Here is a 15486-nt window from a genome sequence, read left to right on the forward strand (position 1 = left end):
TGTGTTTTAAATGGTTTTCAGTGGACTGTTATGTCTCAATCAATAACTAATGAGGAGGAACTGAATTGAATTGTGGAGGAAACCAATTTATGCCCCAGTTTGGCTAAAGGAAGGGATTCGTTGATAGGACACATTCTGAGACATCAAGGGATCATCAATTTAATACTGTATGGAAGTGTTGGAGTTGGGGGAAATTGTAGAGGGAGACCAAGAGATGAATACAGTATGTGGGTTCAAAAGTAGTTATTTGGAGTGGCACAGTCCAAAGTAATGTGGAGAGCTGTATTGAACCAGTATTTGGACTGCATACGACAACAACAGCAACAATGCTGACTGAAAAGGAACTTCATGTGACTGAAGTTCGGCAATGACAAGGAATTGTCAGTTTGGTACTGGAAGGTAATGTGGGGGTTAAAGAGTGTGGAGGGAATCCAAGGCATAGATATACTTAATAGATTCAAAGGAAGGTAGACTGCAGTAGTTATTTAGAGGAAAAGAGGATTGCATAGGACAGATTAGGGTGCAGAGCTGCATCGAACAAGTTTTCAGACTGAAGACAGCAGCAGCAGCAACAACAACGTTACAACAATTTGCTACTTGAGTCAGAGTTGTTTTGGCCGGCCGGTGTGGCTGTGCGGTTCTAGACGCTTCAGTCTGGAACCGCGTGGCCGCAACGGTTGTAGGTTCGAATCCTGGCTCAGGCATGGATGTGTGTGATGTCCTGAGGTTGGTTAGGTTTAAGTAGTTCTAAGTTCTAGGGGACTGATGACCACAGATGTTAAGTCCCATAGTGCTCAGAGCCATTTGAACCATTTTTGAAAATCAGAGTTGTTTTCAACAATAGTAATTGACCTGAAAGAAATTGTTAATTTTGCACCTGATGGAACAATCAGTTACGTCATTTGTTATCATTGTTTTATGGAGAGTAGTTACCTGTATTGCTTAACGCAGAAAAACCCTGTTTTATTCATTGTGTGTTTGTTCATTATTCATGTCTGTGGGTTGTAGTTGTAGAATCTGTTGTCTATGTTTCTCTAGGCCCTCTAATAATATACTGAGTTTGTGCTAGTGAATTGTACGTTTAATCATGGAACTCGCATGTGCTCATGGTAGCGTATGTTAAATAATCTGTGTGTTTTACTTCTCTGAAGCCTGGAACAGTCTGGACATGGGATGTGTCTTTTAACCATTCTGTAGCCTTTGTGAAGCAAGATTTTTATAAAATTATTTTTTAAGTACTGGTAATTATGTCAGAGAAACTTATTTGTATGCAATGTCTTTAAAATTGTGGGGCATTTTTAGATCAGTCTCCCAATCAAGAAGATATTAAAACATTTCTAGTGTATTATTCTGTGTGTTCCATAACTGCTCCTTCCTTCTCCCTATACATTAACTAGCAACATACAGAAGCATAAGACACATAGCAATAAACACACTCAAGGTACAAAAATTCTTGAAAATAAAATTTAATTACTAACAACAATTAACTGATGTGACTTCTGTCATCCACAATTGACTATGCACCTTAACACAAAATTTAGAGAACCAAAAAGGTGACATTACACCTAAAACATCTTACAATCCTATACTCTGAGAGCTGGAGGGCTATTAAAACTTTATATGTTGAAATATGGAGTTAATTTCAAAACATAGAAGTTGTTATTTTGAGAACAGATATTATTATTCTCGGTGCCTGGATAAGTATCAAGTGATTTCCAATGCATATATGGTTGCACAGCCAGTGTTCAACATCAAGATTATTTTTCTTAGGTAGCACAAAACTTCTTAGGTAGCAGAAAACAACAAAACGAAAGACCGAAGATGTAGGCTCTGTTATGATGGACTATGAGCTGGCAACTGACACCACACAAGCCGTACCAGTTATCAGGAAAAGGATTAAGAAACTAATTGATTAATTACAGAAAACCAATAGTTACGTGGAACTGTCTTGCCATATTTATTATCTGCCATGCACATCAAATACCAGTATATCAGTATTAATCATGCTGATACATCAAATAAGTTTGATCAAAATGGCTGATGCCGACTATATTGTTTGCTACATCTATCTTCCTTTTAAGATAAAGGCAGAGTGAGGGTAAAATTTTCCTTTTTTGGTGAGAAATTGTGGAACAGTTGAAGTGAACCAGCTATAACAATACATGCCCAGCACTTGGTACTGAAACAACTGCCACAATAACTACTCTGACTTGTACACAGCATAAAATTCTTTTCGAGGCTTTACACAACATTGATGGCAAAAGACACAATTAAAGAAAAAAATAGTATCAGAAAGCCCCCACCCCAACCGCAAAAAAAAAAAAAAAAAAAAAAACTAATGTCCTTATAGGTCATCTTCTCTTCAAACTTTTGCGCCCCCCCCCCCCCCCCCCACACACACACACACAACCACCTACACCACCACCACCAGTGTTATGGTAACCATTGTTTTCGGCATTCCTTGTCTTCTTCTCACAGCTGTGTAAAATCATTGTATCTGGAGAGATAATCTTTACCACTCATTCTTTGGAGATTTTCATTCGAGTTTTTCCTATTTTGTAGTATTTTATTGAGGATATTAAATCTATTGGGTTCTTTCTTAATATCCAAATATCGAAATCTGTTGGCTCTTGTGCATCCCTTCACTACTCTTAGAAATCTCATCTCTCTTGCTTGTACATGACCTTGTTGGCATTTACTTATAATCTGCTTCTATAAAGAAAAGCTAGAATTTCCATTATCATATAAAATTTCAATCTTGTTTCTTTCCTCACATTTTTGAGACATCTTTTTATTTTCCACATATGTTTCTTAACTTTGTGATTTTTTTATGTCTGTGTCGTACTCATGTTGCTTCATATCCTAAGTAGTTGACATGCTTAATCTTTTATATTACTCTGTTATTATTCACAATTTTTGTCCTGATAGAGTGTTTCCATTTAAAAACCATTCATGTTGTTGTCTTTTGTGAAATTGTCAAATGGTACTCTCCACAGATCATACCTCATAAAATATATTCCTCTTTACAAGAAATCGCATAAAAATGAACTTCTTCACAATCAATGAAAAAAAACAAGTCTTGCCTCACAGAAGCAACAGACTATGTAAATGTAACCCACTAGGTACCTGCAGGTTTGTATGTCCAAAATGTCTCAGTGTTTCTTACAGATTGGGAATGTAGATAATTTGACTTATGTTACAATAAATATAAAGGAGCTCAACAATTAAATGTACATGCTTCTAATGAGAAAAAAGAAAACTTATCAAATATTACTAAACAGCTCGCAAACTGTTTACATCCAACACACTGGTACTATACTTGGCATATTATTAGTAGTCTCAGAGTTATGATGACAGTAAATAAAATAGACTACCATATACCATATATATCATAGCTAACACTTGGTTCAAGAATCATAAAAGAAGTTTGTATACATGGAAGAAGCCTGGAGATACTGACAGGTTTCAGATAGATTACATAATGGTAAGACAGAGATTTAGGAACCAGGTTTTAAATTGCAAGACATTTCTAGGGGCAGATGTGGATTCTGATCACAATCTATTGGTTATGAACTGTAGATTAAAACTGAAGAAACTGCAAAAAGGTGGGAATTTAAGGAGATGGGACCTGGATAAACTGAAAGAACCAGAGGTTGTACAGAGTTTCAGGGAGAGCATAAGGGAACAATTGACAGGAATTGGGGAAAGAAATACAGTAGAAGAATGGGTATCTTTGAGAGATGAAGTAGTGAAGGCAGCAGAGGACCTAGTAGGTAAAAAGACTAGGGCTAGTAGAAATCCTTGGGTAACAGAAGAAATACTGAACTTAATTGATGAAAGGAGAAAATATAAAAATACAGTAAATGAAGCAGGCAAAAAGGAATACAAACGTCTCAAAAACAAGATAGACAGGAAGTGCAAGATGGCTAAGCAGGGATGGCTAGAGGACAAATGTAAGGATGTAGAGGGTTATCTCACTAAGATAGATACTGCCTACAGGAAAATTAAAGAGACCTTTGGAGAACCGAGAACCACTTGTATGAATATCAAGAGCTCAGATGGAAACCCAGTTCTAAGCAAAGAAGGGAAAGCAAAAAGGTGGAGGGAGTATATAGAGGGCCTATACAAGGGCAATGTACTTGAGGACAATATTATGGAAATGGAAGAGGATATAGATGAAGATGAAATAGGAGATACGATACTGCCTGAAAAGTTTGACAGAGCACTGAAAGACCTGAGTCGAAACAAGGCCCCGGGAGTAGACAACATTCCATTAGAACTACTGACGGCCTTGGGAGAGCCAGTCCTGACAAAACTCTACCACCTGGTGAGCAAGATGTATGAGACAGGCAAAATACCCTCAGACTTCAAGAAGAATATAATAATTCCAATCCCAAAGAAAGCAGGTGTTGACAGATGTGAAAATTACCGAACAATCAGTCTAATGAGTCACGGAAGTAAAATACTAAAGCGTATTCTCTACAGACGAATGGAAAAACTGGTAGAAGCTGACCTCGGAGGAGATCAGTTTGGATTCTGTAGAAATGTTGGAACACATGAGGCAATACTGACCCTACGACTTATCTTAGAAAATAGATTAAGGAAAGGCAAACCTACATTTCTGGCATTTGTAGACTTAGAGAAAGCTTTTGACAATGTTGACTGGAATAGTGTCTTTCAAATTCTAAAGGTGGCAGGGGTAAAATACAGGGAGCGAAAAGCTATTTACAATTTGTACAGAAACAAGATGGCAGTTATAAGAGTGGAGGGGCATGAAAGGGAAGCAGCAGTTGGGAAGGGAGTGAGACAGGGTTGTAGCCTGTCCCCGATGTTATTCAATCTGTATATTGAGCAAGCAGTAAAGGAAACAAAAGAAAAATTCGGAGTAGGTATTAAAGTCCATGGAGAAGAAATAAAAACGTTGAGGTTCGCTGATGACATTGAAATTCTGTGAGAGACAGCAAAGGACTTGGAAGAGCAGTTGAACGGAATGGACAGTGCCTTGAAAGGAGGATATAAGATGAACATCAACAAAATCATAACGAGGATAATGGAATGTAGTCAAATTAAATCGGGTGATGCTGAGGGAATTAGATTAGGAAATGAGACACTTAAAGTAGTAAAGGAGTTTTGCTATTTGGGGAGCAAAATAACTGATGATGGCCGAAGTAGAGAGGATATGAAATGTAGACTGGCAATGGCAAGGAAAGCGTTTCTGAAGAAAACGAAATTTGTTAACGTTGGGTATAGATTTAAGTGTGAGGAAGTCGTTTCTGAAAGTATTTGTATGGAGTGTAGCCATGTATGGAAGTGAAACATGGACAATAAATAGTTTGGACAAGAAGAGAATAGAAGCTTTCCGAAATGTGGTGCTACAGAAGAATGCTGGAGATTAGATGGGTAGATCATATAACTAATGAGGAGGTATTGAATAGGATTGGGGAGAAGAGAAGTTTGTGGCACCACTTAACTAGAAGAAGGGATCGGTTGGTAGGACATGCTCTGAGGCATCAAGGGATCACAAATTTAGCATTGGAAGGCAGCGTGGAGGGTAAAAATCGTAGAGGGAGACCAAGAGATGAATATACTAAACAGATTCAGAAGGATGTAGGTTGCAGTAGGCACTGGGAGATGAAGAAGCTTCCACAGGATAGAGTAGCATGGAGAGCTGCACCAAACCAGTCTCAGGACTGAAGACCACAACAACGACGACATACCAGGTGCAGAAGTATCAAACCAGAATTTCCCTATAGATGGTGCTAGCCGTCAGTGTAGGGTCCATGTCACCGCATCTGCAGCACCATCTGCTTCCTGTAATGGCTGACGACGAATGTCGACACACAGTAACCCAAGTTCCATACATCAGTATCTGTTTCAAACACGTAAACATGTTGAGTTATGTGCCTACAGACTACGATTTGTGGATAGCATTGGTTTTCTGTTATCATTTGAAGAAAACTGTAGCAGAATTGCATCAAATGCTTGTCAAAGCTTTTGGCATACTCCTGGGAAAACACACTGCTTCGAGTGGTTCAAACAATTCAAAAGTGATGATTTTGATGTGAGAGAAGATGGGCATGAGAAATCACCTAAAACGTTCAAAGACAATGAGTTGCAGCCTTATTGGATGAAGATGAAATTCAAACTGTAGAGGAACACTTGGAACAACTGAATGTGATGCAGAAAGTGGGGAAATGGGGTCCGCATGAACTAAATGAAAGACAGCACACAAATCGAAAGACCACTTGTGAAATGCTGCTCGCCAGATACAAAAGAAAGTTGTTTCTCCATCGAATAGTGGCAGGTGATGAAAAGTGTCATAAATCATGGGTGAATCTAGGCAAACCATTGACATGCACTGCAAGGCCAAATCGCTTTGGAAAGAAGACAATGCTCTGAATTTGGTGTTATCAGAAGGATGTCATCCATTATGAGCTGCTAAATCTGGTAAAAGAATTAACATTGATTGCTGCCAACAGCAAATGATCGATTTAAATCAAGCATTAGTGAAAAAAGACCGGAATATGGAAAATGGCAACACACAGTCTTATTCTCTATGATAACGCCCCATCCACTCAACAAAACGGGTCAGGAAAACAATCGAGGCGTTCAGTTGGGAAATACTAGGGCAAGCAGCTTGTTCTCCAGACTTGGCTCTGTCCGATTATCATCTATTTGCATCACTGGGACACACATTCGCTGAACAACGCATCAATTTGTATGAAACAATGAAGATTATTTTGAATAAAATCTTGTTTATCAGTTTCAAACAACAACGTGTAATTATTGCAGTCAAATTCCGATTTCATACTTCTACACGCGGTATATTGGGCAGTGACTGCATTTTCATATAACAACACCATGACAATAAATGCCACTAACACTCTCTCCAATATATGAAAGAGAAGACTGGTACAAAGAATTGCAATGTCATATTCAACTAAAGCAAATTATCAACCAGTGATTTCATATCTTTGCCTTGTGTGTAGCTATTGGGATTGCTGCAAGACCAGGAGCTTGCTCTTGGTTGCTAATTGTTTATTTATTATCAATGAAAAATTTTACTAGATATTCCTAATGCTTTCTCAACAACAGACCATGCTATTTAAGAGAGAAAGAAGAGGAGAAGAAGTAAGTTTTAAACAATGGAAACTCCAGGTTGGAATATCAACAGCATGAGGAAAAGATAGATTGCTGCTTACTGTAAAGATGACACGTTAAGTTACAGACAGATATTTCAGTTGCAGGCAGAATGCATTCTGTTCCAAGCTGCCAGAGTTGACAGTCATGTGTATGTGAGGTGTGCTTCTTGTGTGAATGAATGGTGTGTGTTTCTCTGTATTTTGCTGATGAAGTCTGTGGAGGAGAGCTAATGTGTAAGTGTCTTTTAATTGTACTTGTCTGCAGCTTAATGTGTCATCTTCATGGTAAGTAGTAATCTATGTTTTCCTAACATTGTTGAAGTAAGTTTTAAATTATTTTACATCGTTCAGGGAAGTATAAAAGGAAAAAAAATTGTAGGTTAGCTTTTTAATCTGAAAATATTTTTAAAATATTGTTCTTCCATTGCCTGTTTGTTATATTTTCAGACCGATATTTTTGGACTCCTGTCAACAGCTCATTGTTTCCTGTTTGGAGAGTATATGAAAGTATCACATAAGAGTGGAAAATGGGTTATCCAAAAATCATTGCCAAGGTTAGTATGTATTCCTGACTGTACATTATTACTATGATTCTTAATTACTGTTGTCATTCCACTGCTGTTAATATATCAACATTTTTAGTTTCTGGTTTATTCATTACCTTCATTGCTACACTCCTGTAACTTTGTTCCAAACTCAAAACATTATCTGCCATTATACCTTTAATTACTAATCTGTTCAGTGCTATAGTATTTCTACAACCCAAAGAAAACTGGGTACCAAAATAAGAAATCTCTGAAAAAAAAGATAGATTAACCATTATTTAACTTCAGAAGACACAGCTCTGTTATGGCCGGCAGAAATTAATTTAAAAAAATGAAGGAAGACTTGGATTTCAAAACACTGGATTCCTTCCACAGAGGTAGACCAAAGGCAGAAGTGAAAACATGTTTTATCCTCACTTGGCAAGACATGACATCATCAGGTGGATAAGGCACAGCAATTTACATTATTTATTACATTTTTTAACAGCCTTTGTCACAGTGCAGTAGCTGTTGTATCGCAACTTTGTCATAGCCCTTTTTTCTCTGTGTACCTCCTAATATGCAGTCAAAACAACCATCCCAGCCCCTGTGCACAGTCTCTCTCTCTCTCTCTCTCTCTCTCTCGTGTGTGTGTGTGTGTGTGTGTGTGTGTGTGTGTGTGTGTGTGTGTGTTTATTCTGGTGGCTCACTTACATTCTTCCTATCTTGACAGGCCTTCCCAATGTGTTAGATGTTATTCATCATAACAGCAGTGGAAATGCAGAAATCTTGTATTTTCATCTTCATATTCCTTAAGGATGGATAATATATATATATAGTAGAGGGAAACATTCCACATAGGAAAAATATATCTAAAAACAAAGATGATGTGACTTACCAAATGAAAGTCCTGGCAGGTCGACAGACACACAAACAAACACAAACATACACACAAAATTCAAGCTTTCGCAACAAACTGTTGCCTCATCAGGAAAGAGGGAAGGAGAGGGAAAGACGAAAGGATGTGGGTTTTAAGGGAGAGGGTAAGGAGTCATTCCAATCCCGGGAGCGGAAAGACTTACCTTAGGGGGAAAAAAGGACGGGTATACACTCGCGCACACACACACACATATCCATCCACACATATACAGACACAAGCAGACACATTTAAAGACCAAATTTGCTAAGTCACATCATCTTTGTTTATATATATATACACAAAGATGATGTGACTTACCAAATGAAAGTGCTGGCAGGTCGACCTGCCAGCACTTTCATTTGGTAAGTCACATCATCTTTGTTTTTAGATATATTTTTCCTACGTGGAATGTTTCCCTATATATATATATATATATATATTGCTAGAAGAATAAATAAAAATGTACATTCTACACTGAAGACAAAGTTCATTGCCATGTATAGTGACTACTTTCCCCCATACTCACAGTAAAATGTAATTTGTTTAAAATAATAATATATAAATTTTGATTAAGGCTTCATTCCTTTTTTAAAAGAGGAAAAAACTGTTGCATTAAGTGCAGTTTGAGCCAGTCACGTGGAAGGTGACTGTGATCTTAACATAGGCCTGAAGCCACCTGACCACCACCCCAGTTAGCACCATCTCTCCTCTCGAAGTATATGTGTGGAACACATCAGAAGTGTTGCGACATGTGTCAAGCTCACACGATGTAGGTGCACAGGCGTGCGTGCGTGCGTGCGTGTGTGTGTGAGTGTGTGTGTGTGTGTGTGTAATTTTTGCTTGTTGGCAGCTCCACACCTGTTACTTTGTGAATATCTGCTTTACTCCTAAATTATTCATGTCAAAATCATTAATTATTTGATTACTTGGAAACTATTGTTGGGTAGTATGTTTAAGATGTACAAATACAATCTCCTTACTTTGTAGTTATAACAGTTCCATGTTGTCCTTAACTCATGCTGCACCCTGGCCATCAAACTTTTTCCCTCCTCCCCTTTCTTTTTCTCCCCATTGCCACCCCAACCTGCCACTCAGAAATATCCTGTGTAGTTACCCAATCCCTGCCAGAGGACTTACTTTTGAGTGGTCTCATATTAGTACGCTGAAATGCAGTGAAGTTTGATGTTACAGGGTGTGGCCTCTCCTAGTTAGATAAGTAAAAAGGAAACACCACCAAAGAAATCCCTGCCAGTGATATGATCTCAAAGCAGAAAGTTCATGTACGGAATATAAACATAAAGGACTCACTGTTTCATTACAGAAAGCCTTAATGTACAGTAAAAACTATGATAAGTGTTCGGAGGAATGGCATATCTGAAGTGTAGATGTGTTGTTGTAGGTAACAATGCACCTGTGAACTGAATCTCACAGTCCAAGAAAATGAAATTTCAAACCTTGGTATCCGAAAAGAATGCATTACTGGCCATTAAAATTGCTACACCAAGAAGAAATGCAGATGATAAACGGGTATTCATTGGACAAATATATTATACTAGAACTGACATGTGATTACATTTTCACAGGTACATAGATCCTGAGAAATCAGTACCCAGAACAACCACCTCTGGCCGTAATAATGGCCTTGATATGCCTGGGCATTGAGTCAAACAGAGCTTGGATGGCGTGTACACGTATAGCTGCCCATGCAGCTTCAACATGATACCACAGTTCATCAAGAGTAGTGATTGACGTATTGTGACGAGCCAGTTGCTCAGCCACCATTGACCAGACGTTTTCAATTGGTGAGAGATCTGGAAAATGTGCTGGCCAGGGCAGCAGTCGAACATTTTCTGTATCCAGAAAGGCCCGTACAGGACCTGCAACATGCGCTCGTGTGTTATCCTGCTGAAATGTAGGGTTTCACAGGGATCGGAGGAAGGGTAGAGCCACAGGTCGTAACAAATCTGAACCGTAACGTCCACTGTTCAAAGTGCCGTCAATGCTAACAAGAGGTGACCGAGACAGGTAACCAATGGCACCCCATACCATACCATCACGCCGGGTGATACGCCAGTATGGCAATGACGAAGACACGCTTCCAATGTGCGTTCACCGCGATGTCCCCAAACACGGATGCGACCATCATGATGCTGTAAACAGAACCTAGATTCATCCGAAAAAATGACGTTTTGCCATTCGTGCACTCAGGTTCGTCTTTGAGTACGCCATCGCAAGTGCTCCAATCTGTGATGCTGCGTCAAGGGTAACCGCAGCCATGGTCTCCGAGCTGATCATCCATGCTGCTGCAAACGTCGTCGAACTGTTCGTGCAGATGGTTGATGTCTTGCAAACGTCCCCATCTGTTGACTCAGGGATCGAGACGTGGCTGCACGATCCGTTACAGCCATGCGGATAAGATGCCTGTCACCTCAACTGCTAGTGATACGAGGCTGTTGGAATCCAGCACGGCGTTCTGTATTACCCTCCTGAACCCACAGATTCCATATTCTGCTAACAGTCATTGGATCTCGACGAACGCGAGCAGCAATGTCATGATGGGATAAACCGCAATCGTGATAGGCTACAATCCGACCTTTATCAAAGTCGGAAACGTGATGGTAAGCATTTCTCCTCCTTACACGCGGCATCACAACATTTCACCAGGCATCGCCGTTCAACTGCTGTTTGTGTATGAGAAATTGTTTGGAAACTTTCCTCATGTCAGCATGTTGTAGGTGTCGCCACCGGCGCCAACCTTGTGTGAATGCTCTGAAAAGCTAATCATTTGCATATCACAGCATCTCCTTCCTGTCGGTTAAATTTTGCACCTGTAGCACGTCATCTTCGTGGTGTAGCAATTTTAATGGCCAGTAGTGTATATACTGCCATTGTAGAGGAAAACAGTACCACAGTGACAGAGATTGTGTCCACTAGAATTGTTATAAAATGTGAAGGAAAATAAACTTCAACCTTTGCAGACAGAAATGGTTTCACTGTTCAACAATTACCTCCTTACCGCTGTCACCTGAATCCAATCACACACTGATATGGAGCAAATCAAACAAAATATGTGAGCAAGAAACACCTACAAATCTGTCTTTGAAATCTTTGAAGTCCCCAACATGAATCTAAATAAAAGAAATGCACACACGAAAAACATTCGAAAGGAATATCGGTGGCATAATGCTTTAATGCAGTAGAACTTGTGAAAGGGTTGTCATACATGCTGGATTTGAAAGTAATATTGAAGTAGTTTCTCATCTTGCTGGCTGGGGATTAATACATTTATTATCATGACTTACATGCACATGATATATATGCAGTATCAATAATGTTTTGAAACAGTATGTTCTTGCAGTTCCACTATTTTAATGGTGACACAATAACTATATCAGCAAACACTAGTATCCTCTCTGTCCAATTGTGAAATTATGTCCAACAAGTTATATTGGCTGTAATGTAAGTGCTATCTGCAGAAGGTTAGTATTACTTTTTTTCCATTGTATTTATTTCTTTTGTTGTCAGAGGTCACTCTCGTTATTTATATTAGAATTTTCTTACAATTTATTGTCAAGCATTATGTTTAAAAGTGTAAATAATTTAGGAGTGAAGATGTCCATTCATAGAATAGCAAAAACAGTAAGTCACCGACAGGCACACACAGAAAAGAAAGAAAACTTGCAAGTCTCCTTTCTTCTTAAATTATTTAAGTTCTATCAGAACTTTTCTACATATTTATAGTGACAAGGAAATTTGCTTTATGTTAGTGAATAAGTACAAGCTTGACATAACTGTCTTCTTGGGTGCAGGCTCAAATAAATAAATTAGTAAAACAATTAATTTCATAAGTGCCTTTTCATTTGGGCTCTTAAGGCTCAGTGCCTCTCCCTTCCCCACCCTCTCCTCTACTAAGTGTAGTGTTCAGATATAACAAGGTAGATGTATAAATTTACAAGAGGAAACAGGACTGCAAGACAAGACAAGTCTGCCTTTTCATAAAAAATTGAGAAATAGCTCCTGTTTTATAAAAAGCATCTTGATTTTAAAAAATGACCTAAACAGGAATCTTGTAATTATGAAACATACTGTAGCAAAGTAATCAATATCAGTATTATCCAGAGAACATACATTTAAAATCATTTCTGCATTTATTTATCATGAAACTATTGCAGAAGATGTGTTTCCCAAACAAGTATGAAGTAACGAATTGTATCCTAATTTACAACACTTTCTTCACTAGAAAAGCTAAACATCATACAGATTCACAGTAGTTTGCTTCTCTATTATTTCTTTTACAGCTCCATGTATAAATTGTAACAAACTCTTCTGTTCACTGTATGTCAATTCACTTGCATCAATAAGAAATGAACCTCAAAAACAATCTTTATTTGGAAAGTATATATTAAAAAGATAAAGGAATTTTTAAGAGAGAATTGAAACCATGGGAGAAAATTAGAACTATGGGAATCTATAGCTACGCACTCCACCATCCACCGTATGGTGTATGGAATAGGGTCTCCTGTACCACTACTAGTCATTTCCTTTCCTGTTCCATTTGTAAAAAGACCAAGGGAAAATAGACCGTCTATATGCCTCCATATGAACCCTAAATTCTCATATTGTATCCTCATTGTCCTTAAGCGAAATTTATGTTTACAGCAGCAGAATTGTGCTGCAGTCAGTTTCAAATGCAGGTTATCTAAATTAGTGTTCCATGAGAAGAATGTTGCCTTCGCTCCAGGGTTTCTCATTTGAGTTCCTGAACCATCTCTATAATACTTTTGTGTTGTTAGAACCTATCAGTAACAAAAAATGACATGAAATGTCATGTGGCCAGGGCCTCCTGTCGGGTAGACCAGTCGCCTGGTGCAAGTCTTTTTAGTTGATGCCACTTCGGCAACTTGCACATCGATGGGGATGAGATGATGATGATGATGATGATGATGATGATGATGATGACACAACGCCCAGTCCCTGGGCGGAGAAAATCTTCGACCCAGCCGGGAATCGAACCCAGGCCCATTAGCATGGCATTCTGGCATGCTGACCACTCAGCTATCGAGGCGGACTATCAGTAACAAATCAAGCAGCCCGCCTCTGAACTGCTTTGAAGTCTTTCTTTAATCTGACCTGGTGTGGATCCCAAACACTCAAACAGTACTCCAGAATAGGTCACACTAGTGTCCTGTATGCGTCCTTTACAGATAAATTCCACTTTTCCATAATTCTCCCAACAAACACTTCGTCTTACATACCACAAACCTTACATGCTTGTTCCATTTCATATCGCTTTGCAACATTACACACAGATATATAAATGACGTGACTGTGTTAAGCAGGACACTACTAATGCTACTTCTGGATATTGCAGGTTAGTTTATGCTACTCATATGCATTATCTTGCATTGTTCTTACATTTAGAGCGAGCTGCCATTCATCACACTAACTAGAAATTTTGCCTAAGCCATCTTGTACCCTCCTACAGTTGCGCAACTTTCAAACCTTCCCATAAAACACAGCCAAATTGGGAAACAACCATAGATTGCTGCCCACCCTGACTGCCGGATCATTTAAGATCATTTATGTACATAGAAAATAATAGTGGTCCTCTCACACTTCACTGGGGCGCTCCTGATGACACCCTAATCTTTGATGAACACTCGTCAACGAGAATGATGTACTGGGCTCAGTTCCTTAAGAAGCCTTCGAGCCACTTGCATATCTGTGCTTATACGTCAGTTAACAGTCTGCAGTGGAGCACCATGTGAAATGCTTTTCGGAAATCGAGAAATATGGAATCTGCCTGTTGCCCTTCATCCACAATTTACAATGTATCTTGTGAGGAAAGGGCAAGCTGAATTTTGTACGAGCAATGCTTTCTAAAACCATGCTAATTCATATACATAAGCTTTTTAGTCTGAAGGAAATTTATTATATTCAAACTCAGAATAATTCTGCAGCAAACCGATGTTAAAGATATTGGTCTGTAATTTTGCAGTTCCATTGTTATACAGCCTATATCCTTGTACGCTGATAAAAAATTTGTTAGTATAAACCCACCTTAAGAGTGGCATATTGCTATTTCTCAATTCATTTGTGAACCTCTTACTGTATCTTGATTAGTAGACACTACTAAAATGTGTATCTTCTAGAATCTTGAGAACTGTGACTACTGTAGTTGTCATTTTATTGTTAACAGGTCATGTCATAAACAACTGTGGTCGCAGTTCTTCCACGACCTTCTGAACATCGAGTCGTGTGACAAATTACCAGACTTGGGCTATTGGGAGGCAGCCATGCAGCAAGAAATTGATGTGACGGTTCTAAATGATCAGCTCAAAGTTTTAAAGAATGCAATGGATGGTTATTAATGTGACTTATTTAACATTCTGACATATTATCATTATTAACACTGCATCTCTGATGTGAAAACTTTTATATTTGTAAATATATCTAAAAGCAAAGATGATGTGACTTACCAAACGAAAGCGCTGGCACGTCGATAGACACACAAACATACACACAAAATTCAAGCTTTCGCAACAAACTGTTGCCTCATCAGGAAAGAGGGAAGGAGAGGGAAAGACGAAAGGATGTGGGTTTTAAGGGAGAGGGTAAGGAGTCATTCCAATCCCGGGAGCGGAAAGACTTACCTTAGGGGGAAAAAAGGACGGGTATACACTCGCGCACACACACATATCCATCCACACATATACAGACACAAGCAGACATATTTAGAGCTCTAAATATGTCTGCTTGTGTCTGTATATGTGTGGATGGATATGTGTGTGTGCGCGAGTGTATACCCGTCCTTTTTTCCCCCTAAGGTAAGTCTTTCTGCTCCCGGGATTGGAATGACTCCTTACCCTCTCCAAACCCACATCCTTTCGTCTTTCCCTCT

The 15486-nt window shown here is 38.8% G+C and overlaps 1 protein-coding gene across 4 annotated transcripts in view; it reads left to right on the top strand.

Moving 5' to 3' along the window:
* The window catches only part of LOC126262995 (mitotic checkpoint serine/threonine-protein kinase BUB1-like), a 245335-nt gene extending 230233 nt beyond the window's left edge, over positions 1-15102 (top strand). For all 4 annotated transcript variants that reach the window (XM_049959949.1, XM_049959951.1, XM_049959950.1 and 1 more), the window contains exons 18-19: positions 7590-7696; positions 14785-15102. In XM_049959949.1, the coding sequence (XP_049815906.1) occupies positions 7590-7696; positions 14785-14956 (279 nt within the window). In that variant the 3' untranslated portion in view covers positions 14957-15102. The remainder of the gene's footprint in view (positions 1-7589; positions 7697-14784) is intronic.
* The last annotated feature ends 384 nt before the right edge of the window (positions 15103-15486 follow it).

The sequence above is a fragment of the Schistocerca nitens genome, chromosome 6, assembly GCF_023898315.1.
Source record: "Schistocerca nitens isolate TAMUIC-IGC-003100 chromosome 6, iqSchNite1.1, whole genome shotgun sequence".
Classification (NCBI taxonomy): Eukaryota; Metazoa; Arthropoda; class Insecta; order Orthoptera; family Acrididae; genus Schistocerca; species Schistocerca nitens.